The sequence below is a fragment of the Eupeodes corollae genome, chromosome 2 (genome assembly GCF_945859685.1).
Source record: "Eupeodes corollae chromosome 2, idEupCoro1.1, whole genome shotgun sequence".
NCBI classification, from domain to species: Eukaryota; Metazoa; Arthropoda; class Insecta; order Diptera; family Syrphidae; genus Eupeodes; species Eupeodes corollae.
In genome coordinates, this window is record NC_079148.1 from 123,446,936 (window position 1) to 123,471,710 (window position 24,775).

Genomic DNA, 24,775 nt, shown 5'->3' on the forward strand with positions numbered 1-24,775 from the left:
CCCAATGCAAAACAGGGAGGTGCTGGGAGAAGGAACAACGTCGAACGGCTACAATCGCAAGAGATCGCCAAATACTTTTCTGACCGAGTTACAAGTAACCTCTCTCGAAGTGCTCTGCCGCCAACACAATGTATCGAAAACGAGTGGCAACATTAATAAGATGCAATCAGAGAAGCCGCCGTCGAAGATGTTGAGAGGTTTCAAAGCAGGAATGAAGATATGGAAGGACAAATTCTGCAGACTGTATAACGCCGACGACGAACCGAATTCCGCTGTCAGGCAGAATGATCCATTGAACATAGACGACGAAAGCCAACAATCTCGTCTACGCGACCTAGATGAAGTAAAGATTGCCATATCTAAGCTGAAGTCTAATAAAGTGTTGGAGCGGATGCCTTGAATGCCGAGCTCTTTAAAGCAGCTGAAGTAGATAAGTTGGTTAGGAGTATGTATCTACCAACTTATCTGTAAGATATGGTCGGAAGAAAGCATGCCCGATGAATGGAACCTCAGTATTGTTTGCCTAAACTGCCTATAAGATCTTGTCTGCCGTAATATGTGAACGTCTAAAACCTGATAGGTCCTTATCAGCTTGATTTTGGACGAGAAAAGTCTACAGTCAATCAAATATTCACATTCCGGCAGATCCTGGAAAAACCCAAGAACACCAAATCGACACCCATTATCTTTTCATCGGTTGCAAGGCCGCATATGACAGCATCTACAGGGACGAGCTGTATAGAGCCATGTCTAGTTTAAGCATCCCTGTCAAACCCGTGCATTTGTGCAGGATGACCATGAAGAATTCACAATGCTCCATAAAGGTTGGAAACAACTTAGCAGAACCTCTCGATGTCAAAAAAGGTTTTAGACAAGGTGTTAGCTAGGGACCGAGCTAGATGGAGAAGTTTGTTGGGTGAGGCCCTAGTTCACACAGGACTGTAGCGCCATCTTAAGTAAGTAAGGAAGAATAATTTGCTGTTAATTGTTTTAAATTGCTGATAACTTTAAATTTAACGTGTAATATATTTTTACCATACTTAGATAACTTGTTTAACTTAGCGTCCAACCAAAACTTTATATTAATATATTGCTTAAAAATTTTTAAGTTATCAGCCATAATTTATAGTTCAATTTTGTCTTGCATTATTTTTTGAAAATTTAACATAAGCTTATAAGTTTCATAAAAAGTTAACAAATCACTCTTTAAAAGCAAGAAAAAATACATAGAAAACAACAAATCCGAATTTGCCAAAAATTATGACACCAAGTTGGACATATGAAACAACCAAATCAAAATTACCAGGGTTATTTATTCTTAATTAAAGGCAAATTATCCATAAACCGATTATTCGATGGATACTTGTTGGTTTGCTTACTAAACGTTCTAAGCTTATTTTGTATTTATTTTGTTTCTGTCCCATAGAAATCGTTAAAAGAGACTTCGTAAGAATCAGTATAGAGTTGTGCGGGACTCTAACGTCCTTAGGTCACTAAAACTATAGGTTAACAGGTTGATAAATGATTTTTCTTTCTTAATTTATAATTCTTTTAAGACCATTAGCTTCGATTTGGTTCTTCTTACCATTGTCCCGACCATTTCAGACCACTTCTAGAATTTTCGCATGAGTTCAGTATTTGTACAGCTCTAATACCTGATGCCAAATGGGTTTCAGTACCTGCTTAAAAAATCCATTATTTTCTGTTGGTTAGACATGGGTCCAAACATTTTAATCAGTGCATTGTTCTAGAATTTAAGTTAGCTCTTTTCTTTTTGATGAGATCTTTACATAAAATCCTTGTATGCATCTAAAGTCATTCCAAGGTAACCAACAGTATTAGAGCTTAATTTGTATTAAATCCCAGAATCTCAGAGCAAAACAAAATTGAATTATATTTGTATAGGTAAATTAATCTTCATAATGTTTCCCGACTTGACCTTAATTGAACTTTTTCCCTGCATCTCGTTCCTGATGCTACCTACCTCAACCTACAATTTTGTATAAAGTTTTCTATGTCATAACACATATCATATCAAAAGTCCCAGTTGAATAAAATGAACCTTTACATCTGCATATTTGATTAACCCAAATAAGAAATGGCATTATAAAAATAAATATTGGCAACATATCTTGTCGACCACACTGCTAATACACTTTATACAAACCTATGTTAAATGCGCAGTGTTTATGTGTATAGAAATTTTTCCACCAGGGTGATTTTTCTCTAAGGCAAGAAGAGGTTATTATATTTCCATTTCCTTTTTGTTTCCTCTCTATCCCTTCTTATATTTGTTTTCGTTTTTGTAGTTCCGTTTTCTTTTTTTTCTAGTTTCAACGAAAGAAATTACAATTTAAAATATTTTTTTTAATTGCATGGATGATAGAATTCGTCCTTTTCTAAAGAGCTCCTCATAACCCAACCTAAGCGTTTGAGTGAAATCCACCTGCTTTTTACAATTATGTTTATGTATGGTAGATATACATATATAAAACTATCAATTACTCTATGCAACACATGCATACATACATACATATATTAATGCTTATGCTTCCTGTAGTATAGTTATAATATGAATTCAAGGGGTTGGAATAACATTCGTACATTATGATGCGTTAGTTTGGTAGATATCTCTGTCCTTTTCTGTTTTGTTGCAATAATAATTGAAATTTCATTTGTTCTTCTTTGCGAAAATGTCCTTATTCTCCTGATGGGACTTTTTTCTATTATATCAGTACAGTTTTTCTTCAAATTCAAACAAAAAACTTGGATGGAATCTAAAATGACAATCAGAAGAAATAGTTCTTATTTAGTGCAGAAAAAAAGGATTGATATTTGTATATGTTCCGTTTGTCGGAATATCACTTTTGTATAAGGGTAGAACAACGCCCATTTGGGCCACAACCTCACTTGCTTTGAATGACTTAAAAGTGCAACGTTCGTTTGTTTTGTTTTGTCTGTCGGTGATGGTCTTGACGCCAAAGCTAGGACAACGTAAATCTATTTTATAGTTTGGAATCAAATGTTACAAAAAGTGAACAAATAATTTCGAAATATTTTATAAAACAAAAAAAAAGAAGCTGCTTTGCAACTCAAACACACTCCCATTATTGTGGGTAAAAAATTTTAAAAGATTTACACTTCGTATCACATGAATAGGGACAAGCTTTTTTCGATTTTATGTGACGATATTCTTAAAACCCTTAGGTTTCTGGGAAAAACCCAAATGTGGAATAAATGAGGTGTGTATTAAGTTTGTTTGCAAACAAAAATTTTGGATAAAATGGATAAATATAAGATTTATGGCGGTTTATGAGAAGAAGGTCATTAAAAGTACTTGTTTTTTTGTGACACAAGAATAGGGACAATATCTAAATTCACCTATTTGCGTGTTTTAAATCAGATAAAAGGATACTCTGATTGTGTGGGAGCTCAGTACGAGTATTAATTTTATAGAATCAAAGAGTATTTTATAGAATCGTGGTAAGGGTCTAATATGGGAGGAAATAGGCTAAATTCAAGCTTACTGGGATCTTGGGAAAAATCATTCGTTTTATAGATAGCAATTTAAGAAGAAGTTTAAGAGTTGTATACAACAGCTACAAGGACCCAAAGAGGAGGCATGGGAAACACACAAAAGGAAGAGTCAAGAAAGCCACATCATTTGAGGAAAAACGGGCTATATTGAGTGCTGCTTTAAGTTCAAAACTTTCCATTACTAAAATCAATGGAGAAGATGGGTAAATGGTAATAGGTCGACTGTTGCTCGGGTTATACAAAAGGCAGACCATATATGACCCCAAAAAATGAAGGCAAAACCACCAATACATGCTGCACTCAAGAGCCAACGCCTTAATTTTGCAACAAATCACATCAGGTGGAATCGAGCATGGCATACCGTCGCCTTGTCCTATGAAAACAAATTTAATTTGGACGGTCCTGGTGGATTAATAGCTACTATTTCCATGATTAAAGAAAAGAAGAAATCTATCTTGAAAAACGGCAAAGCAAAGGAGGCGGTGTAATGGTATAGGGAGGAATCACCTTTTACTAGAACGTGGAGCTAGATTTTCAAAGCTCTACTTTACTTGAAAATCGATTCTAGGATGAGCTTCTCCGCAGTTTTCTGAATTATTTGGTTGACAACTATGGACTCTCCAACAAGATAATGCACCAATATAACGTGTGAAGATGATTTTCAAAAAAAAAGTATACGAAGGGGGATGGCAATAACTAAAACCCGAAGATATTATTAATGCCATAAATCGGTCCTGGGCCCAAACATCGCTCAATTATCTCACAACACTTTATGAATCCATACACCACAGGTTAATTGAAGGAATTCAGAAGTCAGAAGGCAGCACACATTACTAAAAATTATTTCAATAAATTCAATTATAACCAGTATTTACCTAAACCATAATTTTTTGTAATTTACTTTACCTTAAAGGGTCTTACAGATAAATTTATATCTTGTCCCTATTCATTTCCCACAAAAAATAGGTACTTTTTTTGAACTTCTTCCTAAAAACCGAGATAAAACTTGTATTTTTCAATCTAATCCAAACATTTTGCTTCGCAATTTGAACTTAATACATACCTCATTCAACCAAATTTGGACTTTTTTGGAAAAACCTAAGAGTTTAAAAAACATAAAAACAAAAAACCAAAAAAAACTTGGCCCTATTCATGTGACACAAATTGTATTTTTGTAATAATCCAAAATGTCATTTAAGGAACTTTGAAAATTCTGAAATTTTATTAAGTTTAAGACGTTGAACTTGTGTTGTAGTAAATTTGTAAAAATTCTTTTTTTAATTGTTTCAAATGTTGAAAAACTATTTTGTATAAGACAGAATAAAATAGAAGACAATATTCTTCTTTGTTCTTGAGATATTTGAGTTAAAAAGCAAATTTTAAGTTTGAATTAAGTTCGAATTGAAAATTTTGACAATTCTCGACATTTCAAGGTGCTTAGAGTCCAAATAAAAGATTTTAAGAAAGATGTATGTACGTGTGTGTGTACGTACGCTCGCGAAGTTTTGTCGTTGTCCATAGCTCAAGAACAAGAAAAGGTATCGACTTCAAATTAATTTTGTTATATAGATAATAAATCAGGAGGATGCAAAACAGGCTCTCAAGAATATCGCGTGGGTGTTTTTTTTTACCATAGCAGTTTAAAAAAAAAGTGAAAACTTAGTTTAACTTTAAATATCTCACGAACCAATAATGCTAGAGACTTGAATTAAATTAAATATTATATAATTTAACGTAATACCAAACAAATATAATTTTGGAAAAAATTCCAATAAACGTTTTTTTTCTTACAAATCAAAAAAAAAACTTTAACAAATTTTATATACCTCGAAAAATTTACGAACAAAAAACGATTTTATCTCCAAAACAATTTTATGCAACGAAAAATAGACTTTTTAACATCGAAAAATCGAATTGACTGTTTTTTGTTATAAAAAAAAAATAAAACTAAACAAAAATTAATAAAAGTTGGTAAAAATTGGTCTTCGACTCTGAAAAGATTCAAGACTTTATGATATTTTCTTGAAACTAATTTTATGTATTAAACAATATTGTTTTCATATTTCGGTTAAACTTTGAGAAAAATCAAATTGACAATTTTTTTTACAAAAAATAAAAACTTTTAAACAGAACAATACTAAAAGTTAGTAAAAATTTACTTCCGACTCAAATATCTTTTCAAAAATTTAAAATATTGGCTTCAAACTTATTTTATGTCACAGAAAATGTTGTTTTCGAGGCTCAGTAAATTTTGTATAAAAATGCAACAGTCAGTTTTTTCATACAAAACTAAAATCTACAAAAAATTGTACGCAAAATTGGTAAAAATTGATGTTCGGTTCTCGATATCTCTTGAATAATAGGAGATATTGACTTAAAATAATTTAATTCATCGCATTTGTATTTGTTTATATAAGAAATATTTTTTTTTAAGAAATGCTACTAAAATTGGTAAAAATTGGTTTTCGACTAAAAATCTCGTTAACAAAAAAATTAATTCGAAATCAAATTATTTCATTATTATGCGAAATATTATTGGTAATTTTAAATTTTTGAAGAATAATCTTAACCGAATAAGAAAACCTACAAACTTTTAAGCAAGACAAATCGACAGACAAGATGGGAAGTTATCAGTGTGGCTCGCACCCCAGCCTCTTTTTTTTTGTAAGAAAATTGTCAAGATTTTGCATAAGAAAAAATGAGTTTTTATGATAGTCAAATCGTTTTTTAAGATTTATTTTTTTGTTGTTGTAAATTTGTAGTTTTCCTAAAACTTTTCATTCATTTTTTCTAAAAATTTTATCACACGAAGAATTTTTTTCCCGAAACTACTTAAGGTGCTTTCATACGCTTTTTTCTCGCTCCGGTTGCTCGAGAGTGGGCTTTACTACTTAATTTCATTCTTAACCTAAAAAAACGGTTTGCAAGAGTAATTCATTGTTTGAAGGCAAAATCCTTAACTACATCAAAGTTATGTCTGGCGACGGTGACGTTTTGTTCGAAAAGTTCGTGGTGTTGTAGATCCTTTAGAAATCACATGACAGCGTATCACCTTGTCATACAGACATCTCTCTAAGAACCTAAGATTCAAATTCTTGGAACGCTGATAAATGTCAAAATGTTTAATTTGTCAAATTAAACTGATTACCATAATTTCCATCATAATGTAATGTTTTTCTTTTTTCCACGATTAAAATTGTTTTAACTTTTTCTTAAAAGATTTCACTTTTTCTCCTTAATAAAAGGATGTGTTCAACTTGACCCATAGAAAGGGTTTTATATAACTCTGAAGAATATAAAAAATTTAAATTCCAAAAATAACTCCCGGACTGTCAGCCTGTAATATTTGTTGTGATTTTTCCTAATGCCTTTCACGCAACTTGATATACGATATACCAACACCAAATCGGGTGTTCCTGTGGACGGCATCGGTATGGCGACGAGCGAAGATATGACAATTCATGCATAAAAGAACTTGACGTCATTTTTCTTTCATTATAATTACAATGTCTGGTCAGCATGATTTTGTTTATACAAACGTATATGTATACATTTACCCAAGGGGTAATTAAATACAAAGCCTAATGCCAAAGGCAAACCTTCCCTATTAGGGGTCGTATTGTGAATTATTTCCAATGAAAAGTTGTGGATTTAAAGTGGATATATGTATGTATGTGTACTTGTACATTTTTAAAGGTCATTACACTTTTTTTGAAAGCAATCTACTCACATAGGTAAATGATACTTAAATTGGCTTGAAAATTAAACTTCATTGATATGAGAATCACGTCCGGAGTCGTCGTTACATATTGATATTATGGGGTGTAGGTTTATTCATATGTGGTTAGCCATCTGCATCAGACCTGGGAATTATATTATACCATGATCCAGAGTTTATCCTTAATTTATTGTCACTGCAGGATGTTATGGTTCTTGCGTACCTTCATATATCTATATATTTATAAATTTAACACTTCAAACACGTGATGACTTCATTATAAGAATTGATGATGTTAAATAATGTATACAAATAATTTGGGATAATATGGGTTCATTTTATAAAAAGTTGTTGAAAACTTTTCGGATTAAAGTTTATCCATATTTTATTTGAGAAAATTATTGCGAAACAAAATGGATTTTTACCACCCCAACACATTTACCCGCAATGTACCTTGAAAAGGAATAAAAACTTACTCAAGGACTTGCGTTTGCCGTGACGCAAGGTATTCTTGTTTCTTAAATATTCCATAGTTTTGTATAGGCATACATCTAAGGATATAGTGTATAAGCAGAGAATATATGTATTTATGTCGTGCCAACCCAAATAAAATCAAGTTCAAGCTTAAGTTGTGCCTTATGGCTGTTATTGTGTTTATGGGGGATTATTATTAAGAAGGCTATTGGTTTTGTTTGTAAAAAAAATATGATGATTCTGTGCCATGAGGTGGAGTGACACAAGAAGTTTGACCTTTTATTTTTATGTTTTGTATTCCACATTTGGCATAGAATATAGAAATAATAATGACAAAAAAAAAGGAAATAATGTGCATTTTTATAATTTTCAAATCATTGAAGCGTAACAGAATTTTTTTAATTTTGACTTATGACGTCTGAATCAGCATAATTAGCTATACCTGTGAGCAGTGATACCGAAAGTAGTATATGATAGTATTATAATACTACATTTGACAATTTTGTACTCTTAAAATTGTCGTTTTAAACTCTTAGTAGTTTTTAAAAACGTGTTTCTTCATTTCAATTTGTCCAATTGGAAAAATGAGTATAACAAGAGCTTGAAATTGTAAATTAATAAGGCTTAAAGAAAAATTTGAATACATAACAATAATTTCTGTTCCTACAACACTATTTTTATATGTTTACGAATGCTGTATGTTTACAAATATTTATTTATGTTTGAACTGTGAAACAATTTCAATAGATGGATTTTAAAAAATAACACAACAAAAAACTTTTGTTATACTTCAAGGCTTTTTACCATTTGGGTGTGTTTATATGCTTCATTATAAACTTTTTATTTTTACTAAGGGTTTCTAAACATTTGTCTGTATCTTAAAAGTATTTTATTTTGTTTTATTCATTAAACCTGTAGTTAAGAAATATTTTATTAAAAAGCTTATTGCTTAGAATTTGTAAAATATAAAACAAAATAAACACTAGCGCCAATTATGTGTTCTAAGGTACATTTTTAGGAAGATCATATTATCGTGATTTTGAATTAATCAGATTAAAAAAAAAGAAACTTGGAGAGCGTTCAAGTAATACGTAACGCAATTTGGGGGGAGGGGGGTCTCGGGGTCAAAAATCTTCAAAAATTGCGTTACGTACTACTTGAACGCTCCCTAAAGAACGAATCTCTGTATTTGACCGTACGGCCGAAGTTGGGCTCGAGGGCATACTGATGAGCATTCCTAGAAGCGCGAGTATTACGGTTGAACTGTTTAAGGGGAGAAATGCAACTGGCTACTTCACTAGAACATAAGCCGTTAAAATAACGGTAAAAAAGGATCAGGGACCTTACGACGATGTTCAAGCAAAGTAAATGAACTTTTGATGATATTATCATCTATCAATTTAAATGCTCTACGTTCAATACTATCCAAGAGGCTTAAGTAAGTTGCAGGAGCACGAGTCCAGAGATGAGAGTTATACTCAAGCTTTGGACGTATGTAAGTCTTGTAGATAACAGCCACATCAGAAGGGGTGAAATATTTATTGCATCGCCTAAGGAAACCCAAACACCTTGCAGCATTTTTGGCGACATCGCGTATGTGATCATTCCCCAAGAGGTAGTTGGTGACACACATACCGAAAATATCGAGGTGTTCAGTCTCATTGATGCAAGTACCATTCATGGATAATGGCAAAGGGGGTATATCTCGCTTTAACGATACAAGACAGCATTGGGTTTTCGAAGCATTAAATTCCACGCGGTCGGAATTTAATAAGCATATCATATTTTGTCGTTGCAGTTCCACATCCGAAGAAGAGGGATATGAGTCTGAAAACGAATATGAAAAGCTAAAAATACTTTCGTCAGCGAAAGTATGTATTGGATTAGATGTTGCAGATAGGAGATCATTAGTAAGAATGAGAAAGAGTGTTGGAGATAAAACAGAGCCCTGGGGCACACCAGCATTTATTTTGTGGTTTTCAGACTTGAATCCATTTAATACAACTTGTATTGAACGATTCGAAAGGTAATAACTAATCCAATTAAGCAGGGTTTCGTGAAAACCGAAATCACTCATTTTCGATAAGAAAGCCTGATGCCAAACTCTATCAAATGCTTTTGAAATATGAAGTGCCATAATCTTACTTTCTCCAAAACGATGTAAAGATTTGCTCCACTGTTCGGTGAGATGAAGTATTAGATCACCAGTGGACCTATTGCTACGAAAGCCGTATTGCCGGTCATTAAGAAGCTTTCGATCTTCAAGATATTTCTTGAGCTGATAATTAATTAGCGTTTCCATGACCTTGGAAAGAAGGGACGTAAATGCAATCGGTCGGTAGTTAGAGGGTGAGGAAGAACTCGCTCAAGTACAGGCGGATAACGTCCCATCCCGTCTGTCGATTTGTCTTGCTTAAAAGTTTGAAGGTTTTCTTGTTGGGTTAAAAAAGGTGTCAGTTGAATTATTCAGCAAAATTTTAAAATTACCAACAATATTTTTCATATAATAAAATAGTTTAATTTCGAAATTATTATTTTTGATAACGAGATTTTTAGTCGAAAACCAATTTTTACCAATTTTAGTACCATTTCTAAAAAAAAATATTTCTTGTATAAATAAATACAAATTTTGCGTACTAATCATTGTAGTTTTGAATTTTGCATGAAAAAACTGACTGTTGCATTTTTTAAAAAAATGTACTGAACGTCGAAAACAATATTTTCTGTGAGATAAATAAGTTTAAAGATAATATTTTTAATTTTTGAAAAGATATTTCAGTCGAAAGTAAATTTTTACTAAGTTTTAGTATTGTTTTTTTCTAGGTTTTAATTTTTTGTAAAAAAAAATGTCAATTCGATTATTATTATATTTACAGGGTACAGCTTGATTATTAATGATTATTGGAATATTGTTTATCTTTTTATTTGTAAAGTTTATATGTGAAGATTTTGTTTCATTGAGTTTGATACGCCATTTTTCGGTCCAAGCTCTCACTGTTACCGAAAAACAATATTAATTATAATAAAAAAATTGTTTAAAGCCAATATCTTATAGCCTTGAAAAGATATTTGAGTCGAAAATCAATTTTTACCAACTTTTATTAATTTTTGTTCAATTGATTTTCTTTGTAAACTTTCAAATTGTTTTTTCTCAAAATTTTACTTAAAGCCAATGTCATGAAGTTTTGAAAAATTATTTGAGTCGAAAATCAATTTTTACTAATTTTTATTAATTTTTGTTATGTTTTTATTTTTTGTTAAAAAGCTATCGATTCGATTTTTCTCAAAATTGTTCCGAAGGTTGAAAATAATATTTCTTATAAGATAAAATAAGTAAATAGTCATAATCTCAATTTCTTGAAAAGATATTTGAGTCGAAATTAAAGGTTTACCAACTTTGAGTAATGTTTTTTTTTTAGGTTTTTATTTTTTATAAAAAAAAATGTCAATTTGATTTTTTTCAAAATTTTACCAGATGTTAAAAATGTTTTTTTTTTTCGTTGCACAAAATTGTTTTGGAGCTGAAATAGTTTTTTATTCGTAAAATATATAATGTAAAATTAAATTCAGGTCTCAAGTTGGTTTGTGAGTTATTCAGGGTTAACCAAAATGTTTACCTTTTTTAAACTGCTATAGTACACAAAAACCACCCACGACATTTTCTTGAAAGCCCTTTCTGCTTTATTGTCTGTACAATGAAAATTATTTGAAGTCAATATATCGACTCGTTCTTGAGCTTTGGAGGACGAAAAACCGTACGTACGCAAGCACGCACAGACATCTTTCTAAAAATCTTTTATTTCTACTCAAGTGACCTTGAAACGCCGAGAAATGTCAAAATTTTCAATGTGACAAATTTTACACATTACGATATCTTCCTAAGGGAAATAAAAATAGAACAACAAAAAACCACGAATATAAGAGACGGGATTCTAAAAAAATATTTTCTTCACGATACTTGAAATTCAAAATTCGGAAACGCCTTCCATAAGTTGTAGATATTAATTTGCTATCATAAGTATTTTTTTCTAAATGGACTATTTTTGTTTTTTTTTTGGCAAATTAAAACCTTGCATCTTAAAGCACTTTGTCATTGAAAAACCGCTTTCCACGAAAGTAAAAACGTTACCATATCTTCATAAATAATTTTTGATTTTTTCCTTGTTTCAAAAGTAATTTAATTACAATACTACGCTTCATTTTTGCAACTATCGTAACGCCCGTAATTTGTATTAGTTTTTTTCTGAACATTTTAAGCGATGTCATTATCATAGCTATATACGATATCTTTCAAGAACCTATAGTGAAAAAGTGTTGCTTAATTACTAAATGAATTTATCAACAACATAAGAACATCTTTCTAATACCAAAAATATTTTAAGCACACCTCTTCATTTATTAGAAAAGAAAAAGGAATTAAAAAGACCCTTTTATTTTTATACTTTTTGTACTTATATGAATGCAGATATTAAAATAACAATCACACACACAAAAAAAGCAATTTGACAATTAGGTGTAAGAAATTTATTACCAAGATATAACTAAGTTATGGCGATAGTAAAAATTACTGCCTGTCCTGTTTTGATAAAGCGAATGTCAAGAATCGGTCGTTGCAATTTGGAAAAATTATAGAAAATAAAACTAACATCAAACAAAATTAATTAAAATGTCTTCAAGTACCCATGATTTGCTTACAAGGAACACACTCTATGCATATTAAAACGCTCCTAATTAATATTTCAATATTTTTCTGATACATTTATAAAATTGTTGATACACCAAAGAAAACATATTTATTTATTTTTGTACTATTTAATCACTTTTCTCAAAGAACTTTCTTTTGAAAATAAAATCCGTCTTAATGGTGAAGTTCTTTTTCTATAGAAATATGGAAAATTATGTCTGATATTTTTATCTAAGTAGAGGAGAAGTTTGTATGTATGCACTTTTATAAAATTTCCTTATAAAACAAAAAAAAAGCTTGACATAATTTCAGCAGACACGCTTAGTGCGTTTTGTCGCAGAGCATTTTCCTCAATAAATTAACAACAAACAATGAAAACACATCATATCTTCATATAAATAATAAAATGCTTCCATTAACAGAAAGAATTAAAAACAATTGTATTTTTATTATGTTTGCAGGGTCAATCAGAAAGTAAGAAAAGCTCAAAAAAGGCCGGCGGCCCGGAAACAAAGGGCACGGCTATGTCCTTTGGTTTTCGTAAGAAACTCCATACAACACCGAAGAAATCTAAAAATCTACAAAAACAGAAAGAAATGCTCGAAAACAATTTGACACAAAATTGCGATGAAAAGACAAAACAAAAACACAATTTTGATACTGTGATAATGAATACTGCAGATGTGATGGTGGAGAATATTAAGACAGCAGGTACAACAACAACAACCACTGGAAATTCACAGAAAAACGATAAGAATGGAAATACAGGTGAGTTATTATCAAAATGAATTTAAAGATACCATGGTATTTTGCTTTCTTGCTATTTTCCAGTATACTCGTAAAACATAGTTTAAAAGTTTAAGTATCTGCTAATGTTTAGGAACATGCAAGCTTGACAATCTTAAGTGAGATATATCTACCTTTGTTCTGATATTGAAACCTTTTTTTGTTTTTTGACATTTTGTGAGACACTAATAATAATGTAGGAATTGCATGACGAATACTGATTTCGATGATAACACAATCTATGAAGACTTATTTTAAATCTACAGTGTGTATGGAAAGAAACCAATCCATCAAACGGGTTTTAAAATGCCTTTGATTCAGACTTTCTTAAATTGTTGATTGGTTAATACATACAAATATAAGAATTTTGATTTTTAACAAATGGTTTTAAAAAAAATAAAGCACCCCGATATAAAAATTTACTAAATTTCTTTTGAAATAAATTAATGTTCAGTATATTTTTGCTAATTAAACAAGTTTTCATTATACTAAGTTTTCTTTTAATTTTTGTTTTGAATCAATTTATGTTTTGCAAAAAAATATATCATATTCTTATTTGGAGTCAAAAATGTTTTAATGCAGAAACAATTCTGATTGGAATTAAATTTCCTTAAGCATTTTAAAAAAAAATATTTTTGACATGGAAGCAATTTATGACTTAGGATTGCTTTTTCTTTCAAATACTTTTGTATGTTATTTTTGGGAAATGGAAATACAAATTAATTCAACATTTTACTTTTTAAATAAATAAAAATAAAAAGTTTTTTCATTAAAATTTTGTCTACAGAATAATATATTCTTACTTAACGAATTAGTAAAATTTTTGAGCTATAACTCTATAGACCATTTGATACTACCTCACATCCTTCCTCGTGTGCAAAAATCTCAAGTTATTCTCGAAAATCTCTAAGTGACCATTTTTGAAACAAATAGAAAACGAAAAAAAATTTGAACATTGAAAGCCGTTTTATTGTATTGTTTTTATTGTTCTTTTATTTTTATTAGATTTAATTATTTTTAACTGCAATGTTATTTTTGTGTGAAACTAACTGAATTGGGATTTATCAAAATTGCTGAGAAATTGTGGAAGCTAAAATTTTTTTGAGATCTTTTTGAAATTTGATTCGGTACACTTTATTTATTTTAGATATATCCATGTGCAATTTTTCTTTTTAAGACTAACAGAAATTTTAAAAATATTAAAAAATCAAAATCCTTGAAAAATGAAAATAAAAAATGCATTTTTTGAGCATAATGTGAGGTTCTTGAAGTTAAGAAAAGTTTTGAAATACCTACCAACAAATTTATAATTTCAAACCCTACTTAGACACTTCAAATGTAAATTTTAACTTTAGCTATCTATAAAAAAATACATTTTACAACTTTTGTTATTTTTTAAAAAATCAAATAGTTTCAAAAGTTTCAAATTACGATTTTAAAATTGAATCTTCTTTGAAAATGTTTTTTGTTAAGGCCTTAGATTTTCAACAACATTTTCAACATTTATTCTATCTCTGTAAATGTTAAAACGTTTAATTACTTTCCTTAAACGTGCTTTCCTGCAAAACACACTGTAGTCAATTACTGAAGATATCCATTTAGATATTTTCAACGTAAAGTAGTCGACCTTCTCTTCCTTCCATTAATTTAACAAAGACCAAACATACTGTCAATCTTGTATATCATTGCGTCCTCAACCGCACAACTAATAGTGCTATCGTCTCCTGCGCAGCACCTTGAAAGATTCTCATTAATTCTTTCATAATATTTTTAGAATCAACTACAACAATACCATCGTCAACAACAACAACAACAACCCCAATGGTAACCTTTGAGAAAGTAGGTGCGGGAAAGACTCAACATCAGACAACAACTCAAGGAGTGCCAAACGATAACACCACTGCTGTCGTTGGACGTTCCATTCTAAGCAATGGTGGTGGGACTGGGACCGGTGGTGGTGGTGCCATCAACCGGAGCAATCGCTTTGGCTTCAAAGGCACAAATACAGTGCGGCCAGCTTCGACAGGAATCACTCCCAGGTACCAGAGCGATTTCCAAGATAACGTTGACAACAATAATTACAGCCAGGCCGGCAACTATAACAACATCAACAACAATAACATCAATTCCACAAGTAAGTACAATTTTATTTTGTTTAATTGCTATTGCGCCTTGTGCCATTGCCACTCGGGTATATGCCACTGCGGCACTGCCACACCAACCTGTGAGCTCTGTTCGCTGTTATATTTGGTGTAGGTAGGGTGTGCCTTTGTAGTGTCTATGCCTGTGCAGTGTTTCTATTCTATTTTTGTTCCTTAAATTGATTTGGTATTTTTTGAATTTTTCTTTTTGTCTGTCTCTTGCATCTGCCGATGTCGATGACGATACCTATGTCTATGCTTATGCCGTTGATGCCACAGTCAAACGTAGATCGAAGAGCGCACATTCTGGTCGTGCAATGACACCGAATCTATCGAATCTCGATCGGCAACAACAATTCGATGAATCAAGACATCAGCCACATGCTCCCAAAATAACTCAGAAATCACTCAACTACCACAGTAATGAGTATCAGCGGAGCCGGCTGCAGTTTCTGCAGCACCAACAGCCCCATCAGCCGCAGCAACAGGCACATAGGCCGACACCATGCTTGGTGAATCCACCTCAGTATACGTTCGTCAATACTGGAATGCACACAAATGTTATGTAAGTATCTCGGAAGCGATCTCTCTGTGTGTCGAAGTTTCGATCGCCTTCTTATTCTAATCCCAACCACTTCACTCGAATTTTACAGTGTCCGACCAACACCTCGTCCACCGTCGGCAACGTTCTCAAAATTCACTCTGCAGACAACAAGTCTCCCGAAGCCGGAATATCCAGTGCCAATTCGATTGGCTCCATCGTCATCGTCGTCAGCAGCAGCAGCAGCATCAACAACAACATCAACGGCATCAGCGTCATCTTCCACAGCAGCATCAGCTCCTCAGATGGATCAAAAGACCGCCAAACAAATGGCCAACAACAATCGTAAAGGATTCCAAGGCAGTCGTGAGATTTCCGCTGATTCGGGAATAGCTAGTTTGGACACCACTTTGACTGAGCCGCAACCAACCCAACCGGGTTCACCTAGAAGGAATCGTAGTCGCCCTCGGAATCTACAGATGGTCATGAGCGGAAGACACAAGTTTGAGGTGCGCGATTTGGAAGATCCTCTGTCCAGCAGTGATAGCGCAGTCGAGCCATTGGCATTGCCTAAGTTACCCAGTGCTTTTTCATCGGACAATCAGACAGTGCCACTGAGTGGACTGATTCGTTCGAATACCGTTTTAACTAGGGAAGCGTTCTTCCGGTCGACTGGTTCGACAGATGAACAAGGTTAGTTATAGATTGTTTAAAAAAATGTTCGTTTTTAAAGTGATGTTTTTGTTTATTGCTTTTTTCAATTTAGATTCAACAGATATTGGACAGCATCAAAAAACTCTTAAAAACACATCAGACAGTGAAGGTCTGGAGGAGGAGAAACTATTTTTGGACCGATCCACTTCGGAAAAGTGTGCCAAAGTAAGTCAAATTAATTTAGGTTTTATGATATGATGGCTAAGCAAGCATTTGAAAAGTTTAAAAAAGAAAAAACTTAAAAAGAGGCCAAAAGATAATTTTTGAAAATTAATAAGTGTTTCCATTTTGAAACTGTGCATACGAAGTAGATTTTTAGACCAAAAAGTATTATCAATGCGATTCCAGAAGAGTTTTGGTTATGGTGCAAGTGACTGAAAACAGACAGAGATATTATTTTTCATTTAATCGCAATAGCTTAGGTTAGGTTAGGTTATAGTGGCTGTGCAAGATGGAAACGGACACACTTAGGCACATTGTGATTCCACCTGAATCTTGATGCTTTTCCTAAGCTCAATGCAACCAGTTTGAGTTCCTTGAAACGTGAGAGGCTGATTATGCTGATATGATTTAGATCGTTTGGATCGTTAAACAAGAATTCTCCTAGGTAATTCTTGCGTTTTCGAGCCAGAGCAGGGCATGTGCATAGCAGATGAAGAACTGTTTCTTCCTCTTCCTCGTCCATACAGCTTCTGCAAAAGTTGTTTGAGAATACGAATAGTCTCTTGGCGTGCTTTCCTATTAGACAGTGTCCGGTTATGACACCCATTATCGAGCTTATATGCGATCTGCTTAGAGAGAGCAAGCACCTTGAACGTTTTAAATCCAGTGTTGGCCAGATGCTTTTTGTGACTTGACACGTGGTTGTTCACGATGTTGTTCCAGCTGGTGCCTTCCCTTCTCACAGCGTCTTGCATTAGCAAAAGTTTACAAGTAGCGATTGGTATGCCAATACGTGCCAAACGTGATAGGATGGGCTTTACTGTACCGTTCCTGGCGAGTTCATCTGCCTTACAGTTGCCTGGAATCCATTAGAGATGATCAACAGTTATGGACTGTTATAGAGTTTATAGAGACAGTGTCCAGAGATTTGATAGCGGCCTGGCTATCTGAGAAAATACGGATATCAGATGTCGATATCACGTTTTCTTTAGGCCAGGACAAGAATCGCAATAGGCAGTGCCCGTAAAAAAAGCTTTAGATGAACCCAAGACCTCTGGCATGACAGTTCAATGCACCACATTACGCCACGGGTACTACAGAATTGCCGAATTGTTTCATGCAACAGGCTTATCTAACAAAATATTGTTTTGAAAAATATCGGCAACACTACGAAAGACCTGAAATGTTGCGACGATATTCAAGCGATGTAAAAGTATCGATTATAGTTCTATGGCTTATGATTTTCGAATCTATTTTTTAGACTCTATCCAAAAGACTTAAACTTTTTAAGGGCACCTGCGATTTTTTTCCATTCCCAAATCTACCGAAATAATTTCCTAGACGCCTGCCTCGATGTCACCTCGGTCTTTATTCCCCACGAGAGTACTATAAAGTGATACAAGAAGCAAGTTTACAGCGTTTTAATTTTTTAAAAATGACGATTCCCAGATGTCAGTGAACACTCAGACAATGGTCAGGTTCAGACAACATAAGGGACTTCATTTGCAGTCAACTGCATTCTTTGAACGAACATTTTGACTGGTTTGTTTTTCACACTTCATACATTTTAAATTCGAACTTTACTTTTCTAACCCCTTCCTTCAATTTATCGTACAAAATCTTATTGTCTAGAAACACTACTCAAACAAGGTGCAAGCTCATGACGATTTGTATTGTACAGAAAAATTACTTATTGCTTTTCCAAATTGACAAGACAAATTTTACAGAAAACATCAAATGGAGTTTTACAGAAAATAAATAAATCATAAAGTAATAAAGTAATAAAGTTAAGCTTTCAGTTAAATGAAATACTATGATTAACTGTCATTTTGACAGAAAATAAACTTGACTTGAGAGGGAGTGTTTTCTTGACTAACTTTCCAGTCAAGTTTCCAATAAAGTTGCCTTAATTGAAGCCAATTTTTTGGCAGCTGTACAATCAGTTACTAGAAACTTGCTTTACTTTCAAGTCCCTTATGTCATCTGAACCTGCCCAATTTAAATATCCCAAAATATTATTTACAAATCAAAATTTATGACGGATTTTTGAAAAACATACTTTTATAGAACTAAAACATTAGCGATTTTAAACTGACATTCATATCCACCTCTTTAAAAGTCAGTTCACAGATAACAGTTTGAAAATGGGTATGGAAAAGTCACTTTTTAATAGCTTGTATGAGATATGATACCTCAAATGAAATGAAAATTTTGTAATCGTTGCCAACATTTTGGAGAAGTTCAAAATTAATTTCAAAATGTTTTCTGTTAAGTGCGATCTGATGGGAAGTGCGTTGAGTAAAGTTATATTTTGAAGGGGAAGAAGGGCTTGACTTGAAAGGAAGAACTGAATTTGCAAAAACAAATTTCAAAAAAATATTCATGCTTTAGAAAACCACTTTATTTTTAAAAAACAACCTTCAAAAACATCAACTAACTAGAGAAACTATATACATATGTAAAAGTGCTTTTAATTCTTCTAATAAAAAAGTAATTGAGAAAAACATTTTTTTCTTTTTTTTTACAGAGCCATCAATTTAAAGACATAAATACATTTAGTAAAAATTCATCTCCTGGAAGCTCAAGGACATCATGGTGTAACGCTGGTGAATCGTTAGCCATAAAAGATTGTAGTAGTTTAAGCATAAGCAGCAGTGACGAAAGCAAGGATAATCACAATGAAAAAACCGATGCTATATTGCCAATAACCGAGGACATAAGTCCCACAATGATCAGTGATATTGCAATAAGTTCCATTTGTAAGTTTGACTGTTCTTTCAGAAATAATTTGTAAGGACTAACTTGACCAATTTTTTGTTTGTTTGCATTTCAAGCATCCATCACAGAATCTGGCCCACAGCTTGAAATCGAACAACAAGATGAGAAAATACAAAAAGACTTTGAGATCGATTGCGATGTTGAAGCCGATGTCGACGTTGAAAGCAAACCAGAAAGACCAATATCACTTACAAATATTACAGAGTCTAAATTCGCCGAAATGGCGGCAGCTGTTGCGTCTGAGTTCCTTTTGGACGATGAGACATCGCCCACAGATAGTTTGGTTAGCAGCACAGAGTCAGAAGATGTGGTCTGTAAGCGGCAGAAAAAGAAGAACAATCTTGAGATCCAGGAAAAGGACATCGATGAGATATCCCCTGAGTTTGAGGTTTGTTCTCCACTTTCTCCAGGTACTCCGACGCATGCTTCGCATTCGCTATCGCTCTCCGATTGCGGTCGGGATTTTCTGATTGACGATGAGATTGCTGATCAGCCGGCGTTGTTATTCAATGAATCGAATGATGGTATCGAACTAGGTGCTCACGTTGGTCATTCGCATACAGACACACCAACTCTAATGGAAACTGGGTCAATGAGGTCACTTAAAAGTCAATCAAAGGCACGAAGTGCTCTTCAAGCTGCCATTGAATTAAGTCTCAGAACACCGGTATCTCTGCGGAAGGTCGTTCTGAATCGAGCCGAATCCTTGGATACATTGTCACCATGTGAATCGATTTGCTCTGATGACATGATGATGGACTTCGATGTCAACAGCAGTATGGATTCGATTGATAAGTAATTTTCGCAGTTTTGTTGTCATTTTGAAATGTGGGATACTATAAAAGTAATTTTTGGAAAATTTCTCTTAGCAGGATGTCTGCATCGATTAGAAGTCGCAGCGGATCGGCTTTGCACAAAATGGACGATTCACAGATGCTTTCGGAGCTTGAAGGCAAAGGCAGCGATATGATGAGGGAATTGAATACAATCCTTCGAGTGCATAATAGAAACGAAAAGGACAATAATATGATGTAAGTGATAGAAATTAAGTTTGAGGCAAAAGTGGAACCATTAAAAAGCAATTTCATTTCTAGAAAAATTAAAAACAAAACAAAAATCCCGAATAACATTAAAACTAAACGAGGTTAAGAGAAAAATGAATGACATTTTAATAACATTTTCTTTCAAAAAATTCGTTTATTCTTAGTGAATGCAAATTTATCAAATTTATTAAAAAAAATGTTGAACATTTACTTTTGTTTTGTAAACAAATAGCTTTTTGATTTTGCTCGCAAAAGTCTAAATCAACATTGATTCTTGTTTGGTTTTCACCTAAGCACACAAAAATAGAAATTCCAAACGATCTAAAAGCACCGAAAAATGTGCAAATTTTGTATTTAATCTAACAAAATTTAATAAACATAATTTCGAAGGTTATTCCAAGAACTTTATATTTGCATTACTCGCGATCTTCGCGGTTGAAGAAAGATTTCAAGTACCATAAACAGATCCAAACAGTCAAAGCTTCAACTTCTCTTAATTAATTTCAATAGCTTTTAATTTTTTGAATACCACAGTACCATCGACAAATTACGTAAGCACTTGAGTCTCAAGTTTCAAAACATTGATTCAAAATTATAATACCTTGAAACTCATTCAATCTCGTTGCTATTTTTTATATTTTATTTGATTAATTTCATTTTGAATATGTTTCACAAAATTTAAAACAAGAAATAAAAATGTTTAATATGAAGATAAAATTAATAAATTAATTTTGTCACATTCCAAATGCGCCTGGATTAATAAAAAAAACATCAATTTTATTTCAATGTGTCAAAGTTATTAAACAAATCATAAATTCAGTCTCAAAAATTCGGCCCTACAAAAAAAAATACCCATCATTTAGACTTCAAACATCTTTCAACTACAAGGTAAAACAAATCCTACCCACCCACTAACCCGAATACATAATATTGTTTCTATTTTGTTTTGTGGGCTTTCGAAAACAAATTTAACTTCATCAAAACATTAAAAATCACTCTGCTGCCCTTGTTAAACTTTTAGACATTAAAAAGAAAAGTCAAATAAATTATACGTTTTTGGCTCGATGCCAATGTTCGCAGAGTATAATGCACTCAAAGTGTGTTTTTCTTTTTATTGAATTTAAAAAGAAAAACTAAATCAATTTTTGCAAGAAGATAAGGAAGGTATCTAAATACAATAAAAATGTTTTTAATATCGTAACTTGTACATATATGTTGTGAGGAGTAAAACAAATTGTATAACCCTTCGTTTATAATAATGTAAAAGATGCACTTTCTACATTTTAGAGTTTAGATAAAATAAGGTATGTTTGTTTTTGTTTAAGTGAGTGCTTGTTTTTACTGTTTGTTGTTACATAACTTTGGATTTATTTATACAAAATTTAAGAATCAAACTTTTGTGCAAATCATAATGTAATTGTATGCGTTTCATACAATAATAAATTACTTCATTAAATTATATTTCTTTGTTGCGCGTCACAGTTTGTATGTAAATATGCAAAATATAACAATTTTCAAATGGAAATAGGGTAAAGTTGATATTACGACATGAAATAACGTTTTGTGGTTTAGTTACAATGTCACAACTGTGAAGATTTTGTGAATATTAAGTGTGTCGATCCTCTAAGAATCTTTTTGAAATTGTATACTTTAAAAAGAATAAAATGCACTTACGTCACTCAAAAATTAAAAAGAGCCCAATAACTTCCCATCCAAAGTGTCACTTAGAAAACTTTGGAATGAATGTATACAAAATCAAGAAATTGAATTAAATATTTGAGAAGGAAAACTATTTTCGAATTTTTAATTAAATTTTCAATTTTTTGTTGAGTAAAAATGGTATTTTTTTTAGCTTTCCATAAAAAGTTTTTGAAATTGTACGAAAATTTGAAATTTTCGACACTTCTCGACGTGTCAATGTCCCAAAGAACAACATCAAAAGATGCAGAATAGACTTTGAACAAAATTGCAATTTAAAATAAGTGAAGAATTTGGTTCACCCCAAATATCTTCGGAACAATGACATCAATTTACTCTTAAATTTATAATACAGGGCTATCCATTTTCCGGTTTAAAAAGTAAACGTAAATAAAACCCATTTTTACATATTTCATATTTCTTTTTATCATAAGGTTTGAACTTTGACATTATGTATGATTTAAATGAACACCATGGGAACTCTTGAAACCATCGATTCTTTTGAGACAAGTTTCAACCGCTTTTTGCCACGTATTAAGCGGTATATCAGGTTTATCTGCATAAACATTGTCTTTTGTGTAGCTCTACAAAAAAAAGTTCAGCGATCGCAATCGAAAGATCTTGGTGGCTAGTTGATATTGGCACCAAGAGAAATTTCGCGACCAGGAAATGTCTCTTGCAATAAAGCCATATTCGCTCAAAATGTGTGGCATATGCCACTGTCTTATTGAAACCACATATTCTCCAAGTCGTGTTCTCCCAATTGACGGTGACAGTCGCTTCTTGGTCGTTTTCAAAGCAGTAAGATCCAATAACAAACCGGACCAAAGAGCGCACTAAACAGTGATTTTTTGTGGATGTAATTGGCCTCTTTTCAATTTCTTGAGGATTCTCAGAACCCCATATATTTTTTTCCAAAGAAAAACAAACCGAAACAAATATTACTTTCAACTTATTAAAAATGATTTATAGTTGGAATATATTAGCAACAATTAAAGGGCTTAGCTTCAAACTAAACTAAAAAGAATGTTTTCAACATTTGGTAAAGTATTTAGAAAATATAGACAGTTTTTGATAAAACATAAGAATCAAGACAGATTTTCGACTCTCTAAAATTAAGGTATGTTTTGATTTCAAAATTATTTCATTCTATACAAAATACTGTTGTTAACATAACGTTATTTTCTTGGAAAAATCTAATGAAAAATATTGTTGCTGACTAAGTTAAGTTTTTTGAAGAATCAAATAAGCATGTTTTGCTTTCGTAAAGAATTTCGAATTCAATATTTTTATCAATCATGACATTACGGTGGTAGAGAAGTCGAAAAAAGTGGGTCCTCCAACTCCACCCATCTGTCCTATCTCTACAGAGCAAATAATTGTGTCGATTGATTTCAAATTTAGAAACAAAAGTTTTGAGCCGGTGCGCGTTAGGCGTTTTTATATTTTCAAATCAAAAATAGAAAATTAGAATTTTCTCAAAAATAAGCTTTAAGATTTTTTTTTAATTTTCGTCAAAATTTGTTCAATATAAAAAAAATATGTTTGTATTGCTCCAAAAGGGTACCCCCTGCTTCAACTATTTCTGCACAAGCTCTTATACTGGCTCAATACAAATTTGATATTCGATATCTTTAAAGGGGATCATTATTTTTTAAAGAAATTAAAATATAGAACGTAAGCTCTCAATAACTGGATAGCAAAAAAGTTTTAAAACTTAGTTGAAAAATTTTATAAATATACATAAATAAAATTAATTTAAAAAGAAACACCGCCCTAACGATTTTCAAATACAAATTTTGAAAGATAAAGGAATTTGGAGAAATTAAATGGTGTTCACATTTTTGAAAACAAATTGTTTTTGGTCGTTCATTTTATTTCTAGAAAAATCGAAAACTTACAAAAACCATTTCAAACTGATGAGAAATGGTTTTTGACAATTTTTTATTTTATTCGAATTATTGTTAAAAATATTTTGGTAAATGTAAGAAATATCGACAGACAGGAACGACAGGGAAGTTAAGAGTGTGGCTCGCATCTCTTTTCTTTTTTATTTCCCATAGAAAGTTATTGTAATAGGTCCGATTTGTCGAATTGAAAATTCTGACATTTCTCGACGTTTCAAGGTCCCTAGAGTCGAAATAAAAGATTTGTAGAACGATGCCTGTGCACTCGTATACGTTCTCGTACGTTCGCGACGTTTTTTTCGTAGTCCATAGCTCAAGAACCAAAAGAGATATCGACTATAAATAAATTTTGTTACACAGATAACAATGGACAACGATGCAGAAATCGATCTCAAGAAAATTGCTTGGGTGATTTTTTTACAATAGCAGTTTAAATTAATCTGAAAATTTTAGTTAACCCTAAATATCTCACGAATCAATAACGCTAGAGGATTGAATTAAATTTTATATTATATTTTGTAACGAGAAACCAAACAAATACATTTTTTGAAAAAAATTCAAATAAAGTTTTTGCCTCGCAAGTTTTACGAAT

General features: G+C 32.3%; 1 protein-coding gene across 10 annotated transcripts in view; it reads left to right on the forward strand.

Annotated features, from left to right (window-relative positions):
• LOC129947949 (serine-rich adhesin for platelets) overlaps positions 1 to 24,775 on the forward strand; it is a 206,508-nt gene that overhangs the window by 124,716 nt on the left and 57,017 nt on the right. For 9 of the 10 annotated variants that reach the window (XM_056058733.1, XM_056058734.1, XM_056058727.1 and 6 more), the window contains 8 exons: positions 12,875 to 13,181; positions 14,974 to 15,333; positions 15,620 to 15,905; positions 15,994 to 16,574; positions 16,648 to 16,760; positions 19,285 to 19,516; positions 19,592 to 20,330; positions 20,405 to 20,566. In XM_056058733.1, the coding sequence (XP_055914708.1) occupies positions 12,875 to 13,181; positions 14,974 to 15,333; positions 15,620 to 15,905; positions 15,994 to 16,574; positions 16,648 to 16,760; positions 19,285 to 19,516; positions 19,592 to 20,330; positions 20,405 to 20,566 (2,780 nt within the window). The remainder of the gene's footprint in view (positions 1 to 12,874; positions 13,182 to 14,973; positions 15,334 to 15,619; positions 15,906 to 15,993; positions 16,575 to 16,647; positions 16,761 to 19,284; positions 19,517 to 19,591; positions 20,331 to 20,404; positions 20,567 to 24,775) is intronic. The other variant, XM_056058726.1, reaches the window with a different exon arrangement.